Source organism: Acomys russatus, chromosome 13, assembly GCF_903995435.1.
Source record: "Acomys russatus chromosome 13, mAcoRus1.1, whole genome shotgun sequence".
In the NCBI taxonomy this organism is placed as follows: domain Eukaryota; kingdom Metazoa; phylum Chordata; class Mammalia; order Rodentia; family Muridae; genus Acomys; species Acomys russatus.
Window position 1 is genome coordinate 34,536,158 of NC_067149.1, and position 23,277 is coordinate 34,559,434.

The window sequence follows — 23,277 nt, forward strand, 5'->3', positions numbered from 1 at the left end:
TTAAGCCTCCTGTGCTTCACCTGCATTTTTTAAAGGTCTTATTGTCAGGTTATTTATATAACTATTAAGTGCTTGAACTGAGCTTGTAAAAGAAACAGAAATGGAGTGTGAGTGCCACCCAGCCATAACATGATGAGAATTGTAAGTCTGTGTTTAGCATTATTTAAATACATGCCTGTGTTGTAATGCAGACCTGAAAGTTTCCTGACTTCTGTTGAAGAGTGAGTTGCCCACCTGAAGGTTGCTCCCTCATCCCTGCCCCCAGATGTCTTATCACTGTACAAAGACCAGCAGCATGCCTTAGGTGCCCCTGTGAGATGAGCAGTCATACAGTGCATCTAGGACCCTGTCCTGATGGTCCCCAAAGCAGCCCTTTGTCCTTGAGCAATTTATGGCTTCTGGAGAATTATAAAACAGAAAATAAGAGGAGAGAAATAAAGATTTGAAAAGATTCTGTGCTGCAAAGCCAAATATGCCACTCATTTAAGCTATGCTGTGAACTTTCATGTCCCTCAATAAAGTCTATTTTTGGCTATGCCCCATAAACTACTCAAATAATCCATTAGGATAGCTGTAGAAATCAGCATAGCAAACGATCAGTGAACTAGTTTAGTTATTCACCGGTTATTAATCTTCTCAGTTCAGGGTCATATTGTCCTGTCTTCAGCATTTTTCACAGCGTCTGATGATGTCCAGAGAGTTAATGGAAGTCTGGAGTGTGGATTCAACAAGCATAATAATCCTTTGACTTGATGTCATTCTGGGGATCGTCTTTCTACTTGGTGTGTTGCCCTGGCAAATGAGCACGGAGGCACCTGTACTATTTATCTAGGTGTTTGTACATTGTCCTGGCAAGAAAATCTTCATGCACAATGATAATTTTCTCATGGTTCATTTACTAGCAGCAAATTTTCCTAGGCATTTGTTATCAATATTAGTGGCTGTCAATTCTACTTCTTCTTTGATTTCCTTGAAGAGTTTTAAGTGGGCTTAGTTACAAGTTAGACGTCCATGGTATTGTTTAGTAGACTTACATAGGCATATTTTTCTTCTCTAACTAAAATTTCTTCGCTCCCTCCTCCAATGCATGTGTGTTTGTAGATGCTGCCTATATCTAAAAATTTATGGATTTAAAATACTTGGACACAAGCACAAATGGGTGTGCAATGCTAGAGGTAGTGATTGATGGAGCAATAACTTTTATCAAGAGCTTAAAATGTTTGTCGTAGTGTATGGAGCCATAAGACTATTCCAGACTAAAAATAAATAGTCTAAAGATGGAGAAGATAACTCAATGAGTAACAAACTTATTGTACAACCATGAAGATGTGAGTTCAAATTACCAGCACTCAGATAAAAGCCAGGTATAGTGACACATGCCTGTAACCTCAGTGCCAAACCATGGGAGGAAACAAAGACAGGTGGATCCCAGGAGCCCACTGTCCAGCCAACCTAGCCAAATTGAATTAAATACAGACTCTTTCCTTAAAAAATAGAGTTAAAAACAGATGAAAAAAATATATCCTGATACCAAACTCTGACCTCTGCAAGTGCCCTCTTAGCAAGGACACACACACACACACACACACACACACACACACACACACACACACACACACCATAGAGAGATACATAAATAAATAATACCTAACTTTCAAGTCAAGAAGCTTATTTAGAATCAGATGACTGGCAAGCAGCAGAATCAAAATTTCTTTCTAGATATTTCCGAGTCAAGTGCTTAGTAATTTTTTTAACTACTTATAGTTTTTAAGAATAGCCTTCTGTCTAGATTCTAGAATCTCTAGTGATCAGAATTCACATAGAAATAAATGTTCAGTTTGGATATAAATGGTACAAATATCTATTGTTACACAAGAAAGGAATTCTTTCAGTGAAGAATTATGTCTTCAATGAACTATCATTTGAGATCATGTATGTTGTTACGGCCATTGTAAAGATCACCATATTTACTCTAAGCTAAGTTTGTCAGCATCTCTGATTTGGTTACTTTCTTAGTAAAAGTTAGCACATATTGCCAGAGAAAAGTAACCAACAGTCTTAATCAGCTACCAACTCTGTGTGACAGCGTAAGGACTGGCCTACCCAAACATGCCCACTGATTAGGTGGTGGCACAAATGTTATGGGAATAACCAATCATTTTCTGCTTGGATTTAGAGCTTGTTTCACAAATGGAAGTCATTCCTGGTACTGTTGTCTAGTTTAAGAACCTATGGATAAGTAAGTCACAGACCCTAAGAAAGAACTTCCTGCCATTATTCTACTAAATTGACATAAGTTGGAATTGCCCTATGAGTATTTATTTTTATAAACTAGTGTATCTCTCCACTCTCATCAGAGTGTTTTCTTTCTGTAGTAGATGACAATTAATACAGAGACCCATAGCTGATCAGAGTGGAGAAAATAAGAGATTATGGAGTTCCCAGCTCTAGATGAGACACAGATACTGCACCTGCTCCTTTAAGGTGCAGGGAACATCTTAAAAGAGTGGGGGGAAAAGCCGGGCGTGGTGGCACACGCCTTTAATCCCAGCACTCAGGAGGCAGAGGCAGGCGGATCGCTGTGAGTTTGAGGCCAGCCTGGTCTACAAAAGCAAGTCTAGGACAGCCAAGGCTACACAGAGAAACCCTGTCTCGAAAAACAAAAAACAAAACCAAAATAAATAAATAGTTATAAAAAAAAAAAAGAGTGGGGGAAAGATGTTAAGAGCCAGAGGTAGTATATGACCATGACACAACGGTTTTCCCATCATGCCAGGGCTATTGCACACATGAATTCACAGGGGCTATGACTAAATTCATAAGACTTGAACAAGATCAAGCAGGGATCAACAAGGGATAGGTAAGAAGCTCATAAATTCCCATCCTAGATGATGATCTACTGACACTGTGTGGTTTCTGGTAAAAGGAGAGTCAATTGGTAGTGTAGCTCTAGATAGACCGTATGCGTGGCCCAAAGGGCATGCATAGACTGGAAGCACTGAACACACCCGTTTTTAAAGAGCATATGAAGTTCGCAGATAAAAAAAAGGTAAGGAGGACAAGGGACGAATTGAAAGGAAGAAAATAATGGGGTGGTCAAAGCACATTATATGCATGTATGAAAGCCTCAAACAATAAAGACAACACATATTGGGTTCTTATTATGTAGTGGTACTCTGGGAACATTTCATAAATTTATCTATCAATTCTCAAGGTATAAGAGATGTGTTGCTATTTCAATTAAATCAAGAGAAAATAATGTACTAAGAAAATATTTAATTTCCCAGTGGTCAATATGGTAGGAGGTAGAAGAAACACAACTAAAATTTTGGGAATTCTGTCTGCACTGCCCATGGTCTTCACCCCTAATCCCTAAACTATCGCTCACCTAAGGGCCCTAATTTTCTACATGATTTTAAATTAGCTATTTTTTTTTTTTTTGTCTCCAGTCAAGTTGTTACTCTATGTAGGGACATATTCCAGTGGTGCTTCCCTGTCTTCCCAATATGGAGTCCTATGCTTTTGCTCTTGGATGCTTTCCTCATCACTTTGTACTCAGCCTGGTTCCCATTTCTTCATCTACCTTTCGTGTCTTGACTCCAGAAAATATCTCTTGTTCCAACACAGCATGTCACAATCTTTCAGAGTAAAAAGAGAATTTGGCAGATTTCATTTATACCTGTGCATTGGCAGCCACCCAAGTGCCTCTTTCACAGCAAATTAAAGTGAGCAGTGAACTGTAGTCATACTGAAATAGAAATCAGTAACTTACAGGGCTGTAGAATCAACCAGAGGTGGGAACCAGTACCTGTTTTCTCCTTTAATTAGCAGTGTAGCCTGTAGCCTGTTAGAAATGTGGAGGGTGATGAAACCTATGTCATAGACTAGAAAGCTGAACTGCCTGTGTTTGCTGATCATATGTTCTGCCGTGTGTGTGTGTGTGTGTGTGTGTGTGTGTGTGTATGTGTGAGCGCATCTTTGTGCACGTCTACTGTATGTGTGTAGAGCTCAGAGAGAGCAGTATTGGGGTTGCCTTCCACCCTGATTGAAGTAGGGTCTCTTTATTACCACTACCTACTCCAGGATAACCTTCCAGGAGTTGTCTTGTCTTTGACCACCCTGTTTCCATAGGAATGTTGAGAGCACAGGCGGGTACTACTGCACGCGGCTTTTAGATTTATTCTGGAGCTTCAAATACATGTCTTTTCACTTACATAGTGAGATATTTACCCACTGGATCATCTCCTCAGCCCTACTCATTTTAGATATTCAGATACCTGTTATGCCAATGACTGTGAGATATATCCACATTGCATAAGAGAGGCATCTTTGCCTCATAATGCTCATATATAGTGAGGTCTTGGGTACAGTTATGCAGTAAAGACTCTGACCCATGAAAAACACAGGACATATGTATGCTGTCAAGCAGACAAGTATGATTACATATATATACACACACACACACACACATATGATGCTCATGATGGTCTTTCCTATGGTTTTGACCGAGAACCTACAGTAATACTTCCAACCAGTAGAAACTAGATATCAGTAAGAAATCTACTTGCTCATTTTTTAAATTTCTTCTCATATAAATGATTCACCAAGTAACTAAACAACAAAGAAAAACTATTTACTATACACATTGCCTGAGTATATACCTTGACATACACCCTGCAGTTTTAACTCTTCCTGCAGAATAACAGAGGGGAAGCACTTAGCATCAAAGCTTCTGCTTAGAGACAAAGGATTATCATGTTTTGAAAAAGTCATAAATGAATGTAACCTCGTACTGCCCTGCAGTGAATGATGCTTATAAAAAAAATAAAAGCAAGATTGTTGTTTTTATTTTTAACCACCATTTTTAAAAAGCTATCAGTTTCTTCTTTTATCCTTTTCCATGTATGTGGTGCACATGTATGTATGTGTATGTGTGTTCATTTGACACATGTATGTGTGGGTACATGTGTGTGGGTGTGCATGTAGAAGTCAACTGTTGACACCAGATGCCATCAACCATTATGCTCCACTTTGTTTACTAAGGCAAGGTTTTTCACTGAACCCAGAGCTCATTGATTGGCTGGTATGGCCAGCCAGCTTGCTCCAAGATCCCTTCTGTTCGTCAAAAGCCCTAAAACTACAAGAGAGCCCCCACCCCACCCAACCTGTATATGGTGCTAAGTGTCCATACCCTGATCCTCACGACTGCAGAGCGAAAGCTTTTCCTACTGAACCATCTGTCTAGTCCCAGTCTGCACCCACATTTGATTTCCTTCTCTTGCCAGTGGTTTATATTCTTTTTGATTCCATAGCCTTTCTCGTCGGTTTCACAGTTACTTCTTCTGGGTAATTTTCCCATGACATCTCTTCCTGTTGGAATGTACATTTATGCAGCCCTCTGGCTTGAAATGCCAGAATGTTGTTGGCGCATGAAGTGTCTTTGGATTTAGCGGCTAGCTTGAAGCATCTGGCAATTGCACATAAACTCCTGTACTTGAGCATTCATGCTTGAACCAGAAATTACTTTGTCATCTTTGCTGGCTTTTACTAAGCAGCCAGCAGCTGCCTTGGAACTATGACTTATTACAGAGCTCTCTTCCTTAGTCGTCACACTCTTCTAATTCTCACAACTACTGTTTCCTTTCCTTCCCAGGCAAATCTTTGTTACCAACATTAATACTACCATTTTTATGTCACACCATGTAGCAGAGTTTATGAAGCATATTAAAAATCCATCGATCCGTACAATGATCCATAAAAACTCCACAGTCCTCCTACACTGTCAAATGCCATCACCTTGAAAACTGCGTATCTGAGATGCCAAATGACTTCCAAATGGTGACTGATGCACCATTGCTGTGTGCCCAGAGTTGACAACTAGGTTCTTAGACACCAGGCTATGTGTTTAATCCATTTCTTTCTGATGATTTTTTTTTTAACTGACATCAACCCTAATGCTTCTTTAAGAAAATGTCTTCTGCCTCTGAAGGTCTAACTACTAGCCACCATGTCTGAGTAAACTCTGGCTTAGTTTCTAGTAAAGGGTGTGTGAATACTCTCTCGGTTCCTATTTGACCACGTACCCTACAGTGAATGAATCCCACTTGGGATTATGAAAAGGAGCCGGTCCTGGTATGGTGACAAAATGAAAGATTATTTTTTCTTACAGAGAACAGATGGAAGAGTTTTGTAAATTACAGAACAATCTGTAAGTAGAAAGACCCATACACCTTGCACACTAGGCCTGCTTATGAGTAATCTAAAGAGTGAGTTGGTTTTTCTTACCTATATCTTTGTGAGTATCAGTTTATCAGAAATGGTAGCAAATTGGCAAAGTCTTCTTCACTTTGTCCCACTGCAACCCAAGAGATCAGTCCAGGGACTTAATATCAGTTGGTCAAATAATGTATTTATATTTGTTAGAATTTTAGATGTGGTCTTGCCCTTACTATCTTTCCTACCAATGATAAGCTGTTGGTTCTAATGAGTAATTTAAGTATATAAATTGCCTTTTAACTAAAATTTATTAATGAATGCACACGCATACACACATATGCATACATTCATACATATGAACCTTCAAAGGTTCTATTTGTTTGAATTTAAGCAATGCTCATGTTTCTGAAATGAGGAAGTTATGTTTTTAGTTAATGAAGTCCTAGCCACATAGCTAATTCTCCTTCTGACTTTCACTAAATCACTTACTAATGTGGTCTATTGTTTGTTTGTTTGTTTTGCTACCTTCTGCTCAGTATTTCCATATATGATGCTATAGAGTGGATGTCCTGTGTTCATCACAATGACAAAGGCCATCTGTCTTTGTAGATGACTTAAGTGTAGATTTGGGAAATATAAGACATTGGGTAAAGTCTGAACTCTGACTTACATTCCAGGTACCATTTTAATGAAAGTAGCAACATAATGCATTTTACTCATTTTTACCCCCCAGCATCCCTTTTTCATCTCCAGCCCTCCCCTATGAACCCCTTCCTCCCAGAAGGCCCCTACTACTTTTACATCTTGTCCTTTATTTGAGTAGGTTAAAATTATTTTATATATATGTATATATATGTATGTGTGTATATATGTATATGTATGTATGTGTGTATATATATTTTGTGTGTGTGTGTGTAAGTGTGCATGTGTGCATGTGCATGCCTGTGTCCCTCTCTGTGTATGCCCCTGCCCATGGCCTGGAATGTGTGTGCAGAAGAAAGATGAAAGGACAACATTAAGTCAGTTCTCTCCTTCTACTATGTGGATTCTTGGGATCAAAGTGGGTCACCAGGCTTGGTGTCCAATGTCTTTACCTAGCCAGCCATCTTGCTGGCCCCTCTTTGGTTTTGATTTCTTGGTATGGGTGACCCACTGAGTTTAATTAACGTTGCTGGCATGAGCATGGTGGGAAGTTCTTTCTCATAACACCTTTTGTTTCTATTTTAATGTCCTAAAGACCAATAAATGGAGCATTGCTTCATAAGAGACAGCCTGTTTACGTGTTTTTATTGTTGCTTACCTGTCTAGCTCTCATTTGTTACTGTCTTTTATCATGAGTGTGGTCTGTTTGGTGTTTATGAGATGGAAGGTCCTATGCCCTTTACCCATGTCTTTCTTGGTCAGTTTCTCTGTTTTTGCATCTTTTCTGCCAACTTTCCTGTTCGACTTCAGATTTTGATGTCCCCTCAACCAAATTTTAAAAACATGAAAAGTTGTGCCGTCACTCTGAAAATAAACTGAATTAAGTTGCTTTATACTTCTCTTACCTCGCATTGATTTTCTTTTTCTTTCTTTCTTTCTTTCTTTTTTAATTTGGGTCAGAAATTCTCAATGAAAAGGAAATTTCCCCTTCTTCTGGGGTGGACAACTGTACTCTTGTGCAGTGACCCTCAAACCTACTCCAGAGAGTTGCCCAGACTTACAAGAGCATTTTCCAGTAATTGGCATTGTCTCAAAATTTAGAACACTGACAAAGCCTTAATTGAGAATTCTACGGATTTTCATTTGCCATTAAATTTCGAGAAAGTGTGCACCCACTCAGCTCTGAAGCAGGAAGCGCAACAGGAAGAAGAGTCTCCTTAATGCAGTTTGTGATGTCTCCTCCAGCAGGATTACCAAAGGGGCAGCCATTGCCAGGAGCCAAGGAGCTGTTAATAGTTGTCTTCTGTTGATAGGATCCCAGAGTAAGATTCACTTAAAATGACAGCCGAGCCCCCCAAGACAAGCTAGCGGCGGTGGACCTGACTGCTGGGGGTATGTGGGTCTGCTCAGGATTCTGTTCTGCAGAAGGCTTTAGAAATCAATCTCACCATGCCAAATAAAGGAAGGCCAGCTAATAATGCCCAGCAAGGAATTAATACCCTCTCTCTTAAGCTCTGTGAACACCTCAGCGACCTCGGCTCAAATCTATAAGCAAACACAGACACATGCTTTAGGATAGATGGAAGAATTACAACCTTTTTCCCAGAGTCCTTAAACTCAAGAAACTGAAAACAGGAAAATTGCTGACAGGAGCCTCTTAAGCAGAATAAAGGGTTGCGTTCTCATTCTGCGAGGTTGCAGCGCCATCTACTGTCTAAAATATTAATCCTCCCGTTACACCGAAGCCTGTGTGTGAATAGGGATAGGTGCTCACGTGTAACTTTGCTTTGTCTTAACGTTCATTTTCATTGTCTCAAGAAATACATGTCATTTCTTTTTGAGTCTAGCTAAATGCTCCCTTATTTTTCTATCAGTAGATACAGAAAACGTCGCTCAACTTCAAGACTATTTCTTTAATCACCAGAGACTTCATTGTGCCATATTTTTGTAGTGTTTATGGTGTGATTCATTCTGTCTTGTTGACACTAATGGGACTCTTTGTAACCACTATGCCCAGTGACTCATGGGAGATTTACTTGTGTGTCGTAGGTGAAAGTAACAGTCCTATAATTCCTCCTTCTCAACCAGAAAGAAATCTAATCATTACTTGATGCAAATGTGTATGAATCTTTTTTCATCTTCCATCACAACCAAAGGGTTCTAATTATACTTTAACATAAAGATGTTCTTTATTTAATTTGTCATTGAGAATCGTTTTTTCCAAATGTCTATTCTAGATTATTTCTTTTAAACTATAAAGAAAGCTTTAAAAAGGAAAGTGTCAAACCAAGATGGTAAATTTAGCAAACCCTTCAGCCAGCCCTGGTTACTTACTGGCCAGTCTGATTTCAGACTATTCTTATTGATCATAGAGGCTTGGACACCTTTGGAAAATTCTTTGCATTTACAAAGACATCCCAGAGACCCCATGACTTCAGCATAGCATACATTCAAAACCAGAATGTTGGCTTTCCCTGATGGCATGAGAAAAAAAGAGTAAGCAGATAAAGTAGGAATAATTTCCAGGAAAAGCTATATAATCTGTTCTTAAGAATAAGCAACTTGATATCAATAGTTGAGCCAAGACTTGTAATGCAACCATGTGTGTTGGGGTGTCATTAGAACAATTCTATTCTTGTAACTAAGTAGGCACTCTGCTACACATTGGAACCAGGAAATTTTACTAACTTTGATAATCACAACAGTGCTTGCTGTACAACACACTTGCCACCCTCGGTTGGCTTGTGACATTTCTGTTTGTGTCAATCACTCTTATCGCACAGCTCTGCTTTGTATTTGTTTTCTCTACTCCTTGATAATAGACCATAAGTATTCTGCTCACAGGCCGTTTGTAAATTGTTTTACAAAGGAGTCTCCAGTTTCTATTCTGTGTGACTGGTGGGGGCTGGGGGGGGACTCTTTTATGTCACTTATCACATTACTAAAAGAACCAAGGCACCAATTAAACACCTGGAGTCAGGAAAGGGTACATACTTTGCTGTCCTCTGTAGGTTACAAAGCTAAGGAGAACTGTAGAACATCGTCCTGCCCATGCTTCCTCCCCCATCTGCTACGTCCACCATACAGATGAGGGTGAGTTCTGATCAGTCAGCATCCCAGCTCCTTTCCTGCTGCTTTTAGAGCATCCTCCCTGTGCTTTTAATTGAGCCATCTTATTTTTGTCATTTTGATGTTTATGGTTTGGAGGAATGGAGCCACTGTTAGAGACAGGCAGAGCTGGCAGAGTATCTCCCAAGGGGAGACTTTAATTTGCAGGCTGGCCCTGCTTGGGTGAATTAGGTTATCTGCTGTCAAAAAGGCAGATGATCCTACATCCTTTTAGGGGAATACTCATTCAGACTCAGGGGCATGGAATTTGTACCTGTAAATAGCCATAATAAAACAACATGAAAAGGGAAGTGCACATGGATTTCTCAAGGACCTCCATACCCTGTAGTGGATATGAACGTGTTTTTGTTTTGATCCCAAGTGTGAGATGTGAAACTGACTTGCCTGAGGGTCTGCAGTGTTTGTTCTCTGGAAACAAGCTTGTAGGGAACATGTGATGTTTGTCCACTAGAAGAGGAGCTGCTCTTGGAGGGGCACAGTCTTTGCCAACTGATAAACATTTTAATATACACCAAATATATGCCCAAAACAAAAGGCTTAGCTTTTTTTGCTCTTTGGTTTTGGCATCACCTCCTTTGTTTGTCTGTTCATTGCTCCACTTTGAGGTGCTCCCAGAAAGAAAGACTCCAGAGAATACTTCTAGGTTCCTGCGTTCTAGCTGCTGCTCCAGATTTCAGCTGCTGTGGTTGCAGTCACCTTTGCTGAATTGCTGCTTTGCTGGTTAAAGGGTCTACTGGAATCCTGATGATGAAAAGTGGAATAACTCCAAGGAAATGAGTCTAAAAAGATCTACTTCTCCTGTTCCCATTAACCTCTTTTCTCTACTGTCTAGGGTAGATGGGCTGGAAGGGAGATATAAGCATTAAAGAATCCTGAAAAAAGTAGTTTTGTAAATGTTCAAAGCCTACAAGACCCCATCCATCTCATGCTCCCATTCAACTCCCCAAAAGAATGAATTATTTTGTCTAAGTAATGCTGGGGAAAGGATGCAAATTGGACATGGGTGTAGGTGTGCGTGTGTGAGAGTGTGAATGTGTATGCATGTGTGCATGTTGAGGGAATGTTACAATGTAGAATCTATGACAGTGACCAAGTGCTGACATATTCCTGTAATCCTAACACTCAGGAGCCTGAGACAAAAGTGCAATTCCAGAGCCGCCCAGGCTGCATAGCAAGATACTATTTCAGAAAAACAAACATGCCACCCAACCACCAAACAAACAAAACCTCAAGACATACAAATAAACTGTAGAATGTAATGACCCAACTAATTTTATTTATTTAAGGATGAATTTTTCTCTGAAGATAAATATATATATATATATACACACACACACACAATGTGTTGCAACTCACAGTAAATATTTTTATTTGTGTATTTACTAAGATTTTCCTCATTGTGTGTGCAATGTGTAGAAAGTTATTGTTTACATTTTAGTGGAATGGTTAATTCTGTTTATTCTTGTGTAGAACTTGAGCTTTTAAATGGTATCTGCTCTCCAATTAGACTTAGCGTCTTGTTTGGTCATGTATTTTGTCTTACTTTTTTATTCTCATGTAGATATGTGTGTTATATACATGCACTCATGTGTGTACATGTTCTCGTGCATGGGTACACATGTTTGTGCAAACTCACCTGTGTATGTGTGTGTTAACGTTGATATTGGGAGTTTCTTTCTATTACTTTCCATCTTTTCTGATTCAGGGTTTCTCAGTTGTACGAAGAGCTTGCTGATAGAACTAGTTTGCCTAGTCAACTTGCCTGAAGGATCATTTTCTCTATCTTTGTGTTGGAATTAGTGGGGCTGCCCACTGACCTGATATTACGTGGGTGCTGGGGATCCAAATGCTAGTCTTTATGCTTGTGGGTCATGCACATTAGCAGATGAGCCTTCTTTCTAACCCCTGGTAATGTGCTTTCACTTTTTATATGTTAAATAAAATTTAAACTAAATAGCCTTCCCTTCATTTCCTTTCCTAGAACAAAGAAAAAAATGAGAATGACTATGAAGCATGACGAGATGGGTTGGAAAGCTCTATGAGTGCATCTGTGGGCCCAGAATCTAGGACACAAAATGATCATGGGTAGGCACAAAATGATGCAAAGGAAGTAACCAGCAGGGTTAGGGGATTATTGATGAGCATAATAGCACAAGAAGAAACTCAACACCATAAAGAATTACTTGAAATTAAGATATATTTAAAGCTATAAATGTTTATGATATATGTGTTACTTGTGTATGTATTGTGGGGCGTGTGTGTGTGTGAATGATATTGATAACAATGAACACATCAATTTTCCCTACCTGGGTTCTAAAAAATATAGTCAACTAAAAACCACCAGGGTTCCTTGGAGAAGTGATTGATTATATATATATGTGTGTGTGTGTGTGTGTGTGTGTGTGTGTGTGTGTGTGTGTGTGTGTATGGATTCATATATAAAATATATATATATATGGATATATATGGATATAGAAAAAGGAAATGTAAGATAAGCTTAGGGCTGGGGAATCACTGGTAAGCATTGCTGTCAAAGCATGTGGGCATGAGTTCAATCCCTAGCACACAGATGAGAGAGAGAAATGCTGGGTGTGGCTACATGTGTGTGTGCTTGCTGTAACCCAGCACAGCCTAGCTCAAAAATAACAAGCATTAACTCACTCTCTCCCTCTTTCCTTCTCTCTGTCCGTCTCCCTCTCCCCTGCTCTCTCCCTGTGCATGTGTGTGTGGGTGTTTGTGTGGTGTAGGTACACACACTCATACAAGAGAGGTCTAGAACATGTTGTTGGATCACACTGTAAAGAAATACTCAGTGATAAAATGCCAATAGGACAGAAGCTTCCCACTGGCCAAAATGGGAAATTTTTAAGCATTGAAAAAAATGTTAGTAATATCCCATAAACTGTTGAATAAAACAAGAAGGTATGAGTTGTTGTCAATATCTGTAAGTAGGTACACCAGAGAGATAGGAACACATTTCCCTAGAGTAGAATGTCTCCTGGCATATGTACATAGAATGGCGGCTACAAGGGGTCGTTTGATAGCCACCGTAGAAGTAGTTGGTTCAGACAGGATTTTCTGTGTAAACTCAAAACACCTTCCCACAGACTGCCCACCAGCCACAGCAGGGAAATGATATAAGGTGGAGAAGCCAGGAAGATACGTTTGTGTGGTAGGTGCTGATGGAAGGAGAAAATCACAAATACAAGGCACAACACATCTTGTCCAGCCTGCCTGGACATCAGTGCCACTTTGTATCCATTTCTGATGGTTCTTTCATCCTTTTGAATACTTTCTAAATGGAGATTCGTGGTTCCCTCAGGAAACCCATTTTCCCATTAGAAAAATCCAATGATTAGAAAAGCCCTTCTTTATGCAGGACTAAAACAGTCTTTTCTACTGTGGGCAAATACAAAATAGGCAGCTAAGCTTCTGCTTATAAACCTTTCATGGGTTTAAAAGCTACCATCATGCCTCTCTTTGTTTTTCTTTCTTGAATTGAACACTCAGGGTGATTTTTGCTGTTTAAATGTATTGAATCCTTCAGTAGCAAGGGTGTGCTCATCTGTCAGTAAATGCAAAGGAGAGTAGTGGTTAGCTATGTCCCGACTAATGCAAAATACAGCTGGACTATTACCTCCTTAAATTGGAATAACATAGGCAATGAGTGTAGTCCAAGATTTCATTAACTTTTTTTGGCAGTTACATGGATCCCTCACATTATGAAATATTCATCTTGTCTTTGGGCACTGCCAATCCTTCAGTATCTACTGAGGTTGCTAACTTTTAAAAGTGCAGCCATTTGCAATTATCCCTGTTAAATTTCATCCTAGATTTTAAAAAAGCATGGTCCAGTTTGACTCACTGAGAATCTTGATTTCCATCTAATATTTAAGACATCCTTTTTGATATATATCTTACAAAGAATTGATAAATTCATTTATCCAGTATTGATTTTATTTTTATTGAAAAATAGGGGCCAACTAAAAAGTGTTGAAGATTACCCACAAGTATGTGACTCCAGCATTATTATTATCATCCATCAATAGCTTTTGCTGTGGCATTTATTATTGAAAGCAGTTCTCTATCCATTTTCCCTTAAGTCATTAAAAGTAAAACTAGCTCTTAGCTCTTTGGCAAGTTGCACGCCTTTAAAGAGTTTCATACTTTTTAAAGCTCCTTCCTAAAAAAAGAAATGATAATTTAAAAGAAGACACACAAAAAAAACATCATCTCAGCCATCACAGTTAGGACATTTGCTAACAAATGATTCATGATGAGTAAACACACATCCATACACTCTTACACACACATCCACACACTCACACGTTCACTAACACATTGACATAGGTATACACTTACACACACATTGACACATACTCACACACACACATGTTCACACACACACACTCAACCACACACTCACACACTCATGTACACAAATAAATGAACATGCCCACTCACACATAAACATATACACAATCACACACTCATACATGAGCGCATAAATATACACAGCACATTTACTTGCTCACACACTCACACATACACATGTATGCACACACATACTCACACACTTCCTTGATAGGCACCAAGTGAATATCTTAGCATTGTGATTGAAATGAAAAGAAATTGTAAAGGAAAAAGGAAAATGCAATCTTGAAAAATAACAGCAAAACTAGAGTCATTGGGCTTGAAGAGATGGTTCAGTGAGCACGTTGTTGCCATGAAAAAAGGAGAGTCTAAATTCATGTGCCCAAACACACATGGTGTGCCTGTACTCCCAGGGCTCCTACTGTGTGACAGGATCTGGAAATAGAAGAAACCCCAGAGTCTCACAGGCCAGCTGGGCAGGTGTGCACAGATGAACAACAAAGAGATCCAGCCTCAAACAAGGTAGAAATCAAGGACTGTCACACAAAGTTGACTTTTTACTTCTGCACATGTTCTAGGTATGTAAGTACCTGTACTCACACACAGACACATTAAAAAGTTTTAATGGAATTACTATCTCATAGGCACAAAGAACTTTTAAAATTACTGTCTATTTGCTATAAAATGACTCATTTTATTGTGGCACTTTTATGCATGAAGATCGTGGACTTTTAAAATATTCAATCCCCATGCCCTTCTCTGCCTTCTTTATGTTTCCCTTCCTTTCTACCACATGTCATTATGTATATTGAGAGAATAGTTAAGTAGGTAGGTAGGTAGATGATAGAGAGATGATAGGGAGTGACAGAGAGAGACAGAGAGAAAGACAGAGAAAGAGAGAGAGAGAGAGAGAGAGATGAGAGGCACAGAGAGAGAGAGAGAGAGAGAGAGAGAGAGGGTCCCTCTATAACCTTGCATGTGCTAGAACTTACCATGTGAGTTCAAGCTGACCTCTGTGAGTTTGAGGACCCTGGTCTACAAAACAAGTCCAGGACAGCTAAGGCTACACAGAGAAACCCTGTCTTGGAACACCCCCAGCACCCCAAGAAACCATTGTTTATGGTAGTTAAACAATAAACATGGCTATGTAGTTATTACTCTTGTATGACCAAAACCATTTGCTTCTACAGACAATATCTATAATTTGAAATGCCTTTTTACCCATCATCAAGTCAGCACATAAAATGGCTTGGATATGTATTATGTACCCATTCATTTGTTAATTAATCTGATTATTTACTTGTCTAATTATTAACTTTTTCTTGTGGTTGTTAAATTCTTTAAAACAAAGCAATTGGTCTATCTAGAAATCAATGCAGGAAATAAAATAATTTCTATGAGCTCTTAGTAGCTTAAGCAGTTAGTAAATAAGTGTCAGCTTCAGTGCTCGAGCATCCTGGATTTGTCACTCTCCATGTTGGAAACATGAAACAACCACAGACTGGATGTCTGAGGGTGTACTTGGTCCTACTATTGTTGTCACTTAATTGCAACAGGATTCAAACAGCATCTTGAGTTTTAATTGCCACTGAGAGTTCTGTGCACAGAACAATAGTGAGAGTGACTTGTCAAAACAGAAGTCATAAATACAGGTCCTCCGTGATCTTGATGAATTAAAACCAAAGGAAGGGAGACAGTTTGTTTTCACAGGAAGCCATCTGTTTATTTGTGTACAGCAGTTGTATTCAGATTTAAGGAAATTAATCAAGTAAAAGCATCAGAATTCATAACACAGTAAACAAGAGTGCTGAAGAGGTAAACACCGATAAAACCAAGGACCTAATGAGGTTTTCAAGCTCCTTAGTTTAATCTCCTCTGGTCCCTGGGAGACCTCTCTGGTGTGTGGACATGCATGACTTACTTTGCATTGATTGTTGCTACTCCAGAGCTCAGACCATGAATTGGTAACAAGCACTAAATTAATGAATTAGCTCTTGTCAGTACTGCAACTTGGCCAGCACAATCCTTTATGTGAGAAACCCCACTGGTCCTTGGCTAACAGGCATTAGAGTTTCATTAATAAAAATCTGTTCCAGATCCCTGAATGTGCTAGGGATGTGACTCGGTATTACAAGGTATGCAAAGCCATAGGTTCGATTTCTAACACAAAAGGAGAGAATGTATATAGAGAAGAGAACACGATTTCAGATATATGTAGATTTTGTTATATTTGCAGATTCCTTGCGGATATCCCACACAAGGTCAGGGAATAACAGTTTTATGGTCTTGAGCCTGGATATTTGACTCTACTCTCCTAAATTTCACATGTAGGCTTACTACTAGAGGTAGCATTTTAGGAATCACTATGTGGTATCTACTTGTAGCAACAGGTCCATTACCTTTACAGTAATATTTGTGTCCTGTGTCAGAAGCTCTTAGAATCCATCTGTACTTAAATATCTTCAGTTGACTACACATAATAAGGAGTGCAAATTGCTGTCTTATGCTCTTAGGCTTGTGATATGCAAGACGTGTGCACTGATCTCGTGTTCTCAGCTACATGAAGGAAAGGAGGATAGTACAACACACACTTCCTTAACCTTTTTTGGTCATCAATCTTCTTGTCTATTAGACAGAAATAGTAATGCTGTCTACTAGGAATATGTGAGATATGCTATGTGGAGTGTTTAACGGTGCTAAGGGTCTTAATAATGATTCTTATTATTCTATCAGTCCCTTCGATGTGCAGCAGTATATTGCACAAAGCCCACACAGGCATGGTCCTAGCAAAGAGTGGGGAGTGAGCATGGGTTCCCACTCCTATCTAAGAAGTTATTTGCAAATGATGCCTTCTAGCAAATGGAAAATCAGTTTTCTCTAGTGGAGTATATCCACACTATAGGGAATGTCCTGTGCCCAGGAGTAGTTGGCCAACACAAAACAAACTCCATTCTTTGGTTTGTTTGGTTTGGTGAACTTTTTGTTTCATTTTATTTTGTCTAGACAGTGTGTGTCCTGTTGGTCCTATGCTTGTTTGTTTTGATTTTCATTTTGATGATTTTGTTTGGTTTTTTTGTTCAATTAATTTTTATTTTTTATTTTGAAAAAATAAAGAACATAAAGCTGGGTGAGTAGGAAGGTAGGAAAGTTCTAGAGTTCTGAGTTGGGGGAGAAGAAAAAATAATCAAAATATATTAAATATAAGTGTGTATTAAAACAAAGAAAACTCACATTATACATATATACTGTATATATATATATGCACACTGTATATATATACACACAATGATTGTCAATTAGAAGGAAAGTAGAGCCAAATGAAAAGTCTTCCATGAAATTTTATTTCAAAATTCCTACCATAGATTTTAATCCAAGCAGTACATTTAATAAATAGTTTTATAAGTCTTACAGGCAGGCTGAAACAGTTCTATGAATATGGAGGATATTTAATTTATGTTTTCTTTGTTGTTGTTCTTGAGGGTGGTAGTTTCGACTTAATATTGTTTGCAGCTTTTGTTAGCATATAGGTGGCTGCCTCTAGGTTGATTAGCAACTTATGATGTCATTGCTTGCTGTCACCAGGTGTGTGACAGAATATGAAAAGGCCAACCGGCCACTTTATCTCACCCTCTTTCTCTCTTACCTCTCTCTCTCTTGCACTCTTCCTAGGGGGTGCCTCCTTTCCCTACCTCTCTCTCCCACTGTCTCTCTGTCTCTGTCTCTCTTTCTACCCTCATGGCCCCCTCAGTCCTAACTCCACTCCCTTTCCCTTCCCTCCAATAAACCTCCCCACATCTCCACTGCGTGGTATCGGATTCTTAATGAAAACAATACTTTGGTTTACTGCAAAGACCTTTGAGAAATACGACTGAATTCAGATTTCGTTCATGAGGTGTGGACGTGACCACTGTGTCGAAGTCGTATTGCTTGTTACCATTGTACTTTCTGACATCATTTATGAAACTCTGTAGCATTGTAAACAACCACATGTGGGTTAAGAATTGACAAACCTTCTCTGCTAAGCAAGCTTGTTTCACCCCAAATAAAACAAACAAACAAAAAGTGTAAAGGGTAACATTGAAAACTAATAACTCTTGTAAACATTTTAATTTTAATGATGTATGCATGTTTGTGTGGGTGTGGACAGAGGTGGCAGATAACCCTGGAGCTAGAGTTACAGAAGGTTATAACCTGCCTGATACAGATGCTCAGAACAATCTCAGGTCCGCCGGAAGAGAGCATACTCTTAAGCAATGAGACATGTCTTCAGCCCAAAACTATTATTCTTTATTTCGAAGAAGCAATATACAGGTTTCACCTTCTTTGTGCTATTCATTACTTTTGTGGTTGTATTTAAATCCCTTAAAATCGCTACTAATTTCAAAGTGGCAAGCTGTAAATTGATAGACAGATTATGAAATAGCTTGATAAAGATATAAGCAAACACATACTAAGTTGGAAGGAATGCCGTGCTATCTCTGCACCATGTGTAAGAAATAAATCATTAGAGGGGAATAAAAGAGGAGCCAGTATTCATATCAATTCAACCTTAAAACAAATCACAGGAGCAGACTCTATTGGTTTGGAAGGTTGGCACCCAGAAGCCTGAGGCTCAGGCTCAGTATAAAGGGGACAGGAGAACACTGCGCAGGGTCTAAGATTTAGTTTTTGTTGGGAGGCATGGGGATTGAGGAGGACCTGGTGAAGCCAGGCCCAGAAACTTGCCTTTTTTAAAAACTATGACATAGGACCTAAAGACAATGTACCTGTTTTTGTTGTTGTTGTTTTGTTTTGTTTTGTTTTGTTTTTCTCCCAGCTCCAGAGTCTGTGATAAGGGTTAGCTGCTTTATGAATTACATGGGCAACCGATTTCTTAAAGCCCTGGGCCTGATTTAAGGCCCTGGTTTTGGGGTGAACCCACTAGCCTGCTTTTAGGGTATTGGCAACCCCTTACGTCAAGTCTCCCCCACGCCCCTCCATGACTCTGTCCTCTTCTGTCTATCTGCCTGTCTACTCCTCTACTCCCCTTCCCCTAAATAAACCTCATTTATACCAGATACATTGCCTGGCCCTATTTACATTTTATAAAAGAAGTAGGAGGTTTCCTTTATCATGTTTACAGTGGCATAAAACAAAACAACTGAAAAAAAAAAAATGAGCCTGAAGATGGGGGGAAATTCTGCCTAAAGAGATGAGGGAGAGGGCTACAATTGAGATGTAAAGTGAATAAATTAAAAATAAAAATTTAAAAAGTGGCCAAAAAGAAAACATCCCAAAGGATAAATATCTTTCCTTTGTTTCTAGAACTTTTGTAATAAACTCTACGGAGTTAGTGTCAAGTCACAGGTAGTAAAAGCATGAAGTCACGGAATTTCGAGAAATCCAAACTCTTTCTTCTGACATCAGTAAAATGCAACTCCCATTGATGAGCAATTATAACATATAGAATAGCCCTCTGGAACAGGAAGCTATAGCTATTTCCTAAAGCTTGTCTCGGGGTTTCTCTGGAGCAATTACAAGGGAGGCTGTAGCATCTAGTAAGACAAAAAGTCAAAGAAACTAACCTTCTTACCTAATCAGGAGGAAAGGCTCCTTGGTTCCTCATCTAGATGCGTCCGTGGAGTGGGAGTAGCCGTCAATATCATCACACTTTAAAACACGTCCTCGTAGGCACTATTCGGTTTTATTTCATTCAGTTTTAGGTCCATTGACCACTGTCCAGACCTATACTTCAGTTCACTAAAACAGCTTGCTGATCAAGGCTTGAGGAGCATTCCAGTCCTTTACTGCCCTGGTTTCTTCACAAGTCAGTATTTGGCTGTATTGAGTCAGTCTTTTTCTGGATGAAATAATAAAATTAAGACTGGGGCCCCCAAAGAGCTGTGAGTCTGCCCTTTCTTGTAACAGATGGGAACTAGTACACCCTAGAGGCTGGCCTAAATTGTTCCACCTCCTTAGATGTAACTTTTAGAACTACAGTATCTATCTATCTATCTATCTATCTATCTTTCTATCTATCTATATCATACAGGGTCTCTCTGCATAGCCTTGGATATGCTGGAACTCACTATATGGAGCCTTGGCGGGGGGGGGGGGGGGTGGAATAAAAGAAAAGGATAGTTTCACTACTTCTCAATCTTCTGCTAAGATCAAGGGAAAACAGAAGTTTTATGTGGATGTGGTTTGGTATTGCTTTTTGTGGAAATTTTTTGCTTTGATTTGTTGTCCAGTTTCTGGATTTTTTCCCTCTCATTTTGATATACTACAATTCTAGACACTTTTGCAACAACAATAAAAACAAACGAAAATCCAAAAGTCAAACAAGCTTCAAAGTACATAGATTATTAAACATAGATTTTTTTTTCTGCTTGTATGTATATAAACTGGTGGCATTACCATTGTGTGGTACGGGTAAAGGGGAGGCTTTTATTTTGTATATGGGAGAGAGAACCACTAGGCGCATATTGAAGAGTCTAGAACAAAGGGAGAAAATAGTAAAGGACATAGGGCCAGGAGACAGGATCTGAGAGAACCAGGGCTGGAGAGAGAGGGAGGAGGGAGACACAGAGAAGAAGACAAAGAGAGTGAGAAGAAGGGAGAGGGGGGAGCACTGTAGAAATAACAGAGTTTGAAGGAGAATGAATAGCTGGGGGAAGAAAAGCCCACGAGCCAGAACATTAGCGTAGGGGAGGGTTGAGAAGGGCTAGGATGTTGGCATGGACTCTGGAGTGTGTAACAGCTATTTGTGCTCCTGAGGGAGCCTGGAGGCCAGCGTGCACTCTGGTATGCTAACAGACACCACAAATAGCCATTTGCCCCTTCTGCTACTGATAAGGAGAATAGCTCCTTTTTGCAGCAGGCAACTGGCTTCACAAGTTCCTGAGGAATGCTGGCTTTTGTCTAACCTCCGGAATGGAGGCATTTTCCTTTGGACCTGACAGTATGAAACAGAGATATAGCTTGTAGTGAGACCAGGGAGACATGCAAACCTTTTAAAAAGAGGATCTTTCAGAGCAGCCTGCCAGCCAGTGAACCCTTGTGTGCATGTCTCCTGAGATCTCACCTCATGGCTTCTGGGCTGAATTCTATTGCTCCGTGAAAGTGCACATAGAGAGCAGCTTTATCTTTTTATATTGAAAATAACCTCCTGTCTGAATCTGGGCATCTCAGGTAACTTAAGCTGGGTAATCTCAGCTTAAGAAAGAGCATCAAACCAAGTACTTTCCTTCTGCTGTAGTTTCAAAAGGGTTCTACACTGAATTGCCATACAAACTGATGAACTGTTTGTTTGTTTGTTTGTTCGTGATGATGGCTAGGGGGAGTTTGATGGTACTGGAGATTGCATTTAGGGCTTGACATATGTGTGTAAGGAAAGTGATTTACCACTGACCTGCATCTACAACCCTTGTTGTTTTCTTTCAAACTCTAGACCCAACAAAGGTGATGGTACCTCCTTCCAGCATGGATGTCACTGTGGGAGAAAGCATTGTTCTTCCATGCCAGGTGACACATGATCACTCCCTGGACATTGTGTTCACTTGGTCATTTAATGGACACTTGATAGACTTTGACAAAGATGGAGACCACTTTGAAAGAGTTGGAGGGGTAAGTATTAATGTCATACTATCCAGAGGAAACAGCACACCTAAAGTTCTGCAGTCTGAACCAAATTAATTTGTTTGGATTAACTTGCAAACAAATGTAAAGTCATTTTTGAAGTCTCTTATTTCACAGAATTTTTTATTCATTTCTGCTCTTTTCTGCATCCTTGGTTGAGTAAGTGGTATTGCATATAGCATGCATAGCCAACCTGATGTCAAGTTAGTTATTTACTGCTGTGTGTGAAGAAGGGAAGTGAAGGTCGTAGGAGTTATATGAAGTGCCTTTTCTCCACATTTGCTAAGTGAACAGACTCAGCTTTGAGCTTCTCAGCCTAAGCTCTACTCCCATATTAGATAATATACCACCAAGCAGTTAATGAAGTATCTTTTTTTTTTCATTATTTGTGGTGTTTTTAAAAATTTTATTAATTTATTCATATTACATCTTGATTGTTAGCCCTTCCCCTGTTTCCTCCCATTCTTCCCTCCCTCCCACTTCCCCCCTTCTCCCCTCCCCTATGTCTATGATTGAGGGAGATCTCCTCCCCCTATATATGCTCTTAGAATATCGAGTCTCTTCTTGGTAACTTGCTATCCTTCCTCTGAGTGTTGCCAGGCCTCCCCATCCAGGGGACGTGGTCAGAAAAGGGGCACCAGAGTTCGTGTGAGAGTCAGATCTCACTCACCACTCAACGGTGGAGAATATCATGTTTGTCGGCTAGGTCCTGGTAGAGGTTTGAAGCTTACTGCCTACATCTTAAAGTTAGTTTCCGTGTATGCCTTTAGGCTGATACTGTATCTCTCTATGCTCCTATGGGAGACTCATCATCACAAGGTTGGCATTTGTTTTCTTGATTCTGCAAGTACACAGAGGTGATTTATTATCTCCATGGAGTCTGACTCCAAATACTTCAATTTTTGAAATGCCTTACTTTCTAGGACAATATATATATTATCATTGAATATGTGCCAAGAGAAGATTAAATCTAGGAACAATATTTGTCCATTGGAAAAGTTTTCCCCAATTATTTTTCTGTATTATCACAGCTTTACATTCCTGTTGGTAATGAATATTCACTCTGGTGGTTGCTTTCTTAGAAGGACAAATCAGAAAGCACTGTGGTATAAAACTAGGGCTATGATTTGAAAGGCACTAATCTCCCTCAACTGCCATAGAAATATGATATACTGATTTGCTCTTCTCATCCCATGTGTACCCCTTTAGGTGGATTATAAATGCCCTGAATCTAAGAACTCCTTCTATAAGATATATTGGGAATATATTTTCTTTTGGGGGAAGAATATATTTTCAACC

At 39.4% G+C, this 23,277-nt stretch overlaps 1 protein-coding gene across 4 annotated transcripts in view; it reads left to right on the plus strand.

Annotated features, from left to right (window-relative positions):
• LOC127197235 (contactin-4) overlaps window positions 1-23,277 on the plus strand; it is a 746,803-nt gene that overhangs the window by 689,812 nt on the left and 33,714 nt on the right. For all 4 annotated transcript variants that reach the window (XM_051155008.1, XM_051155009.1, XM_051155007.1 and 1 more), the window contains exon 13: window positions 21,791-21,966. In XM_051155008.1, the coding sequence (XP_051010965.1) occupies window positions 21,791-21,966 (176 nt within the window). The remainder of the gene's footprint in view (window positions 1-21,790; window positions 21,967-23,277) is intronic.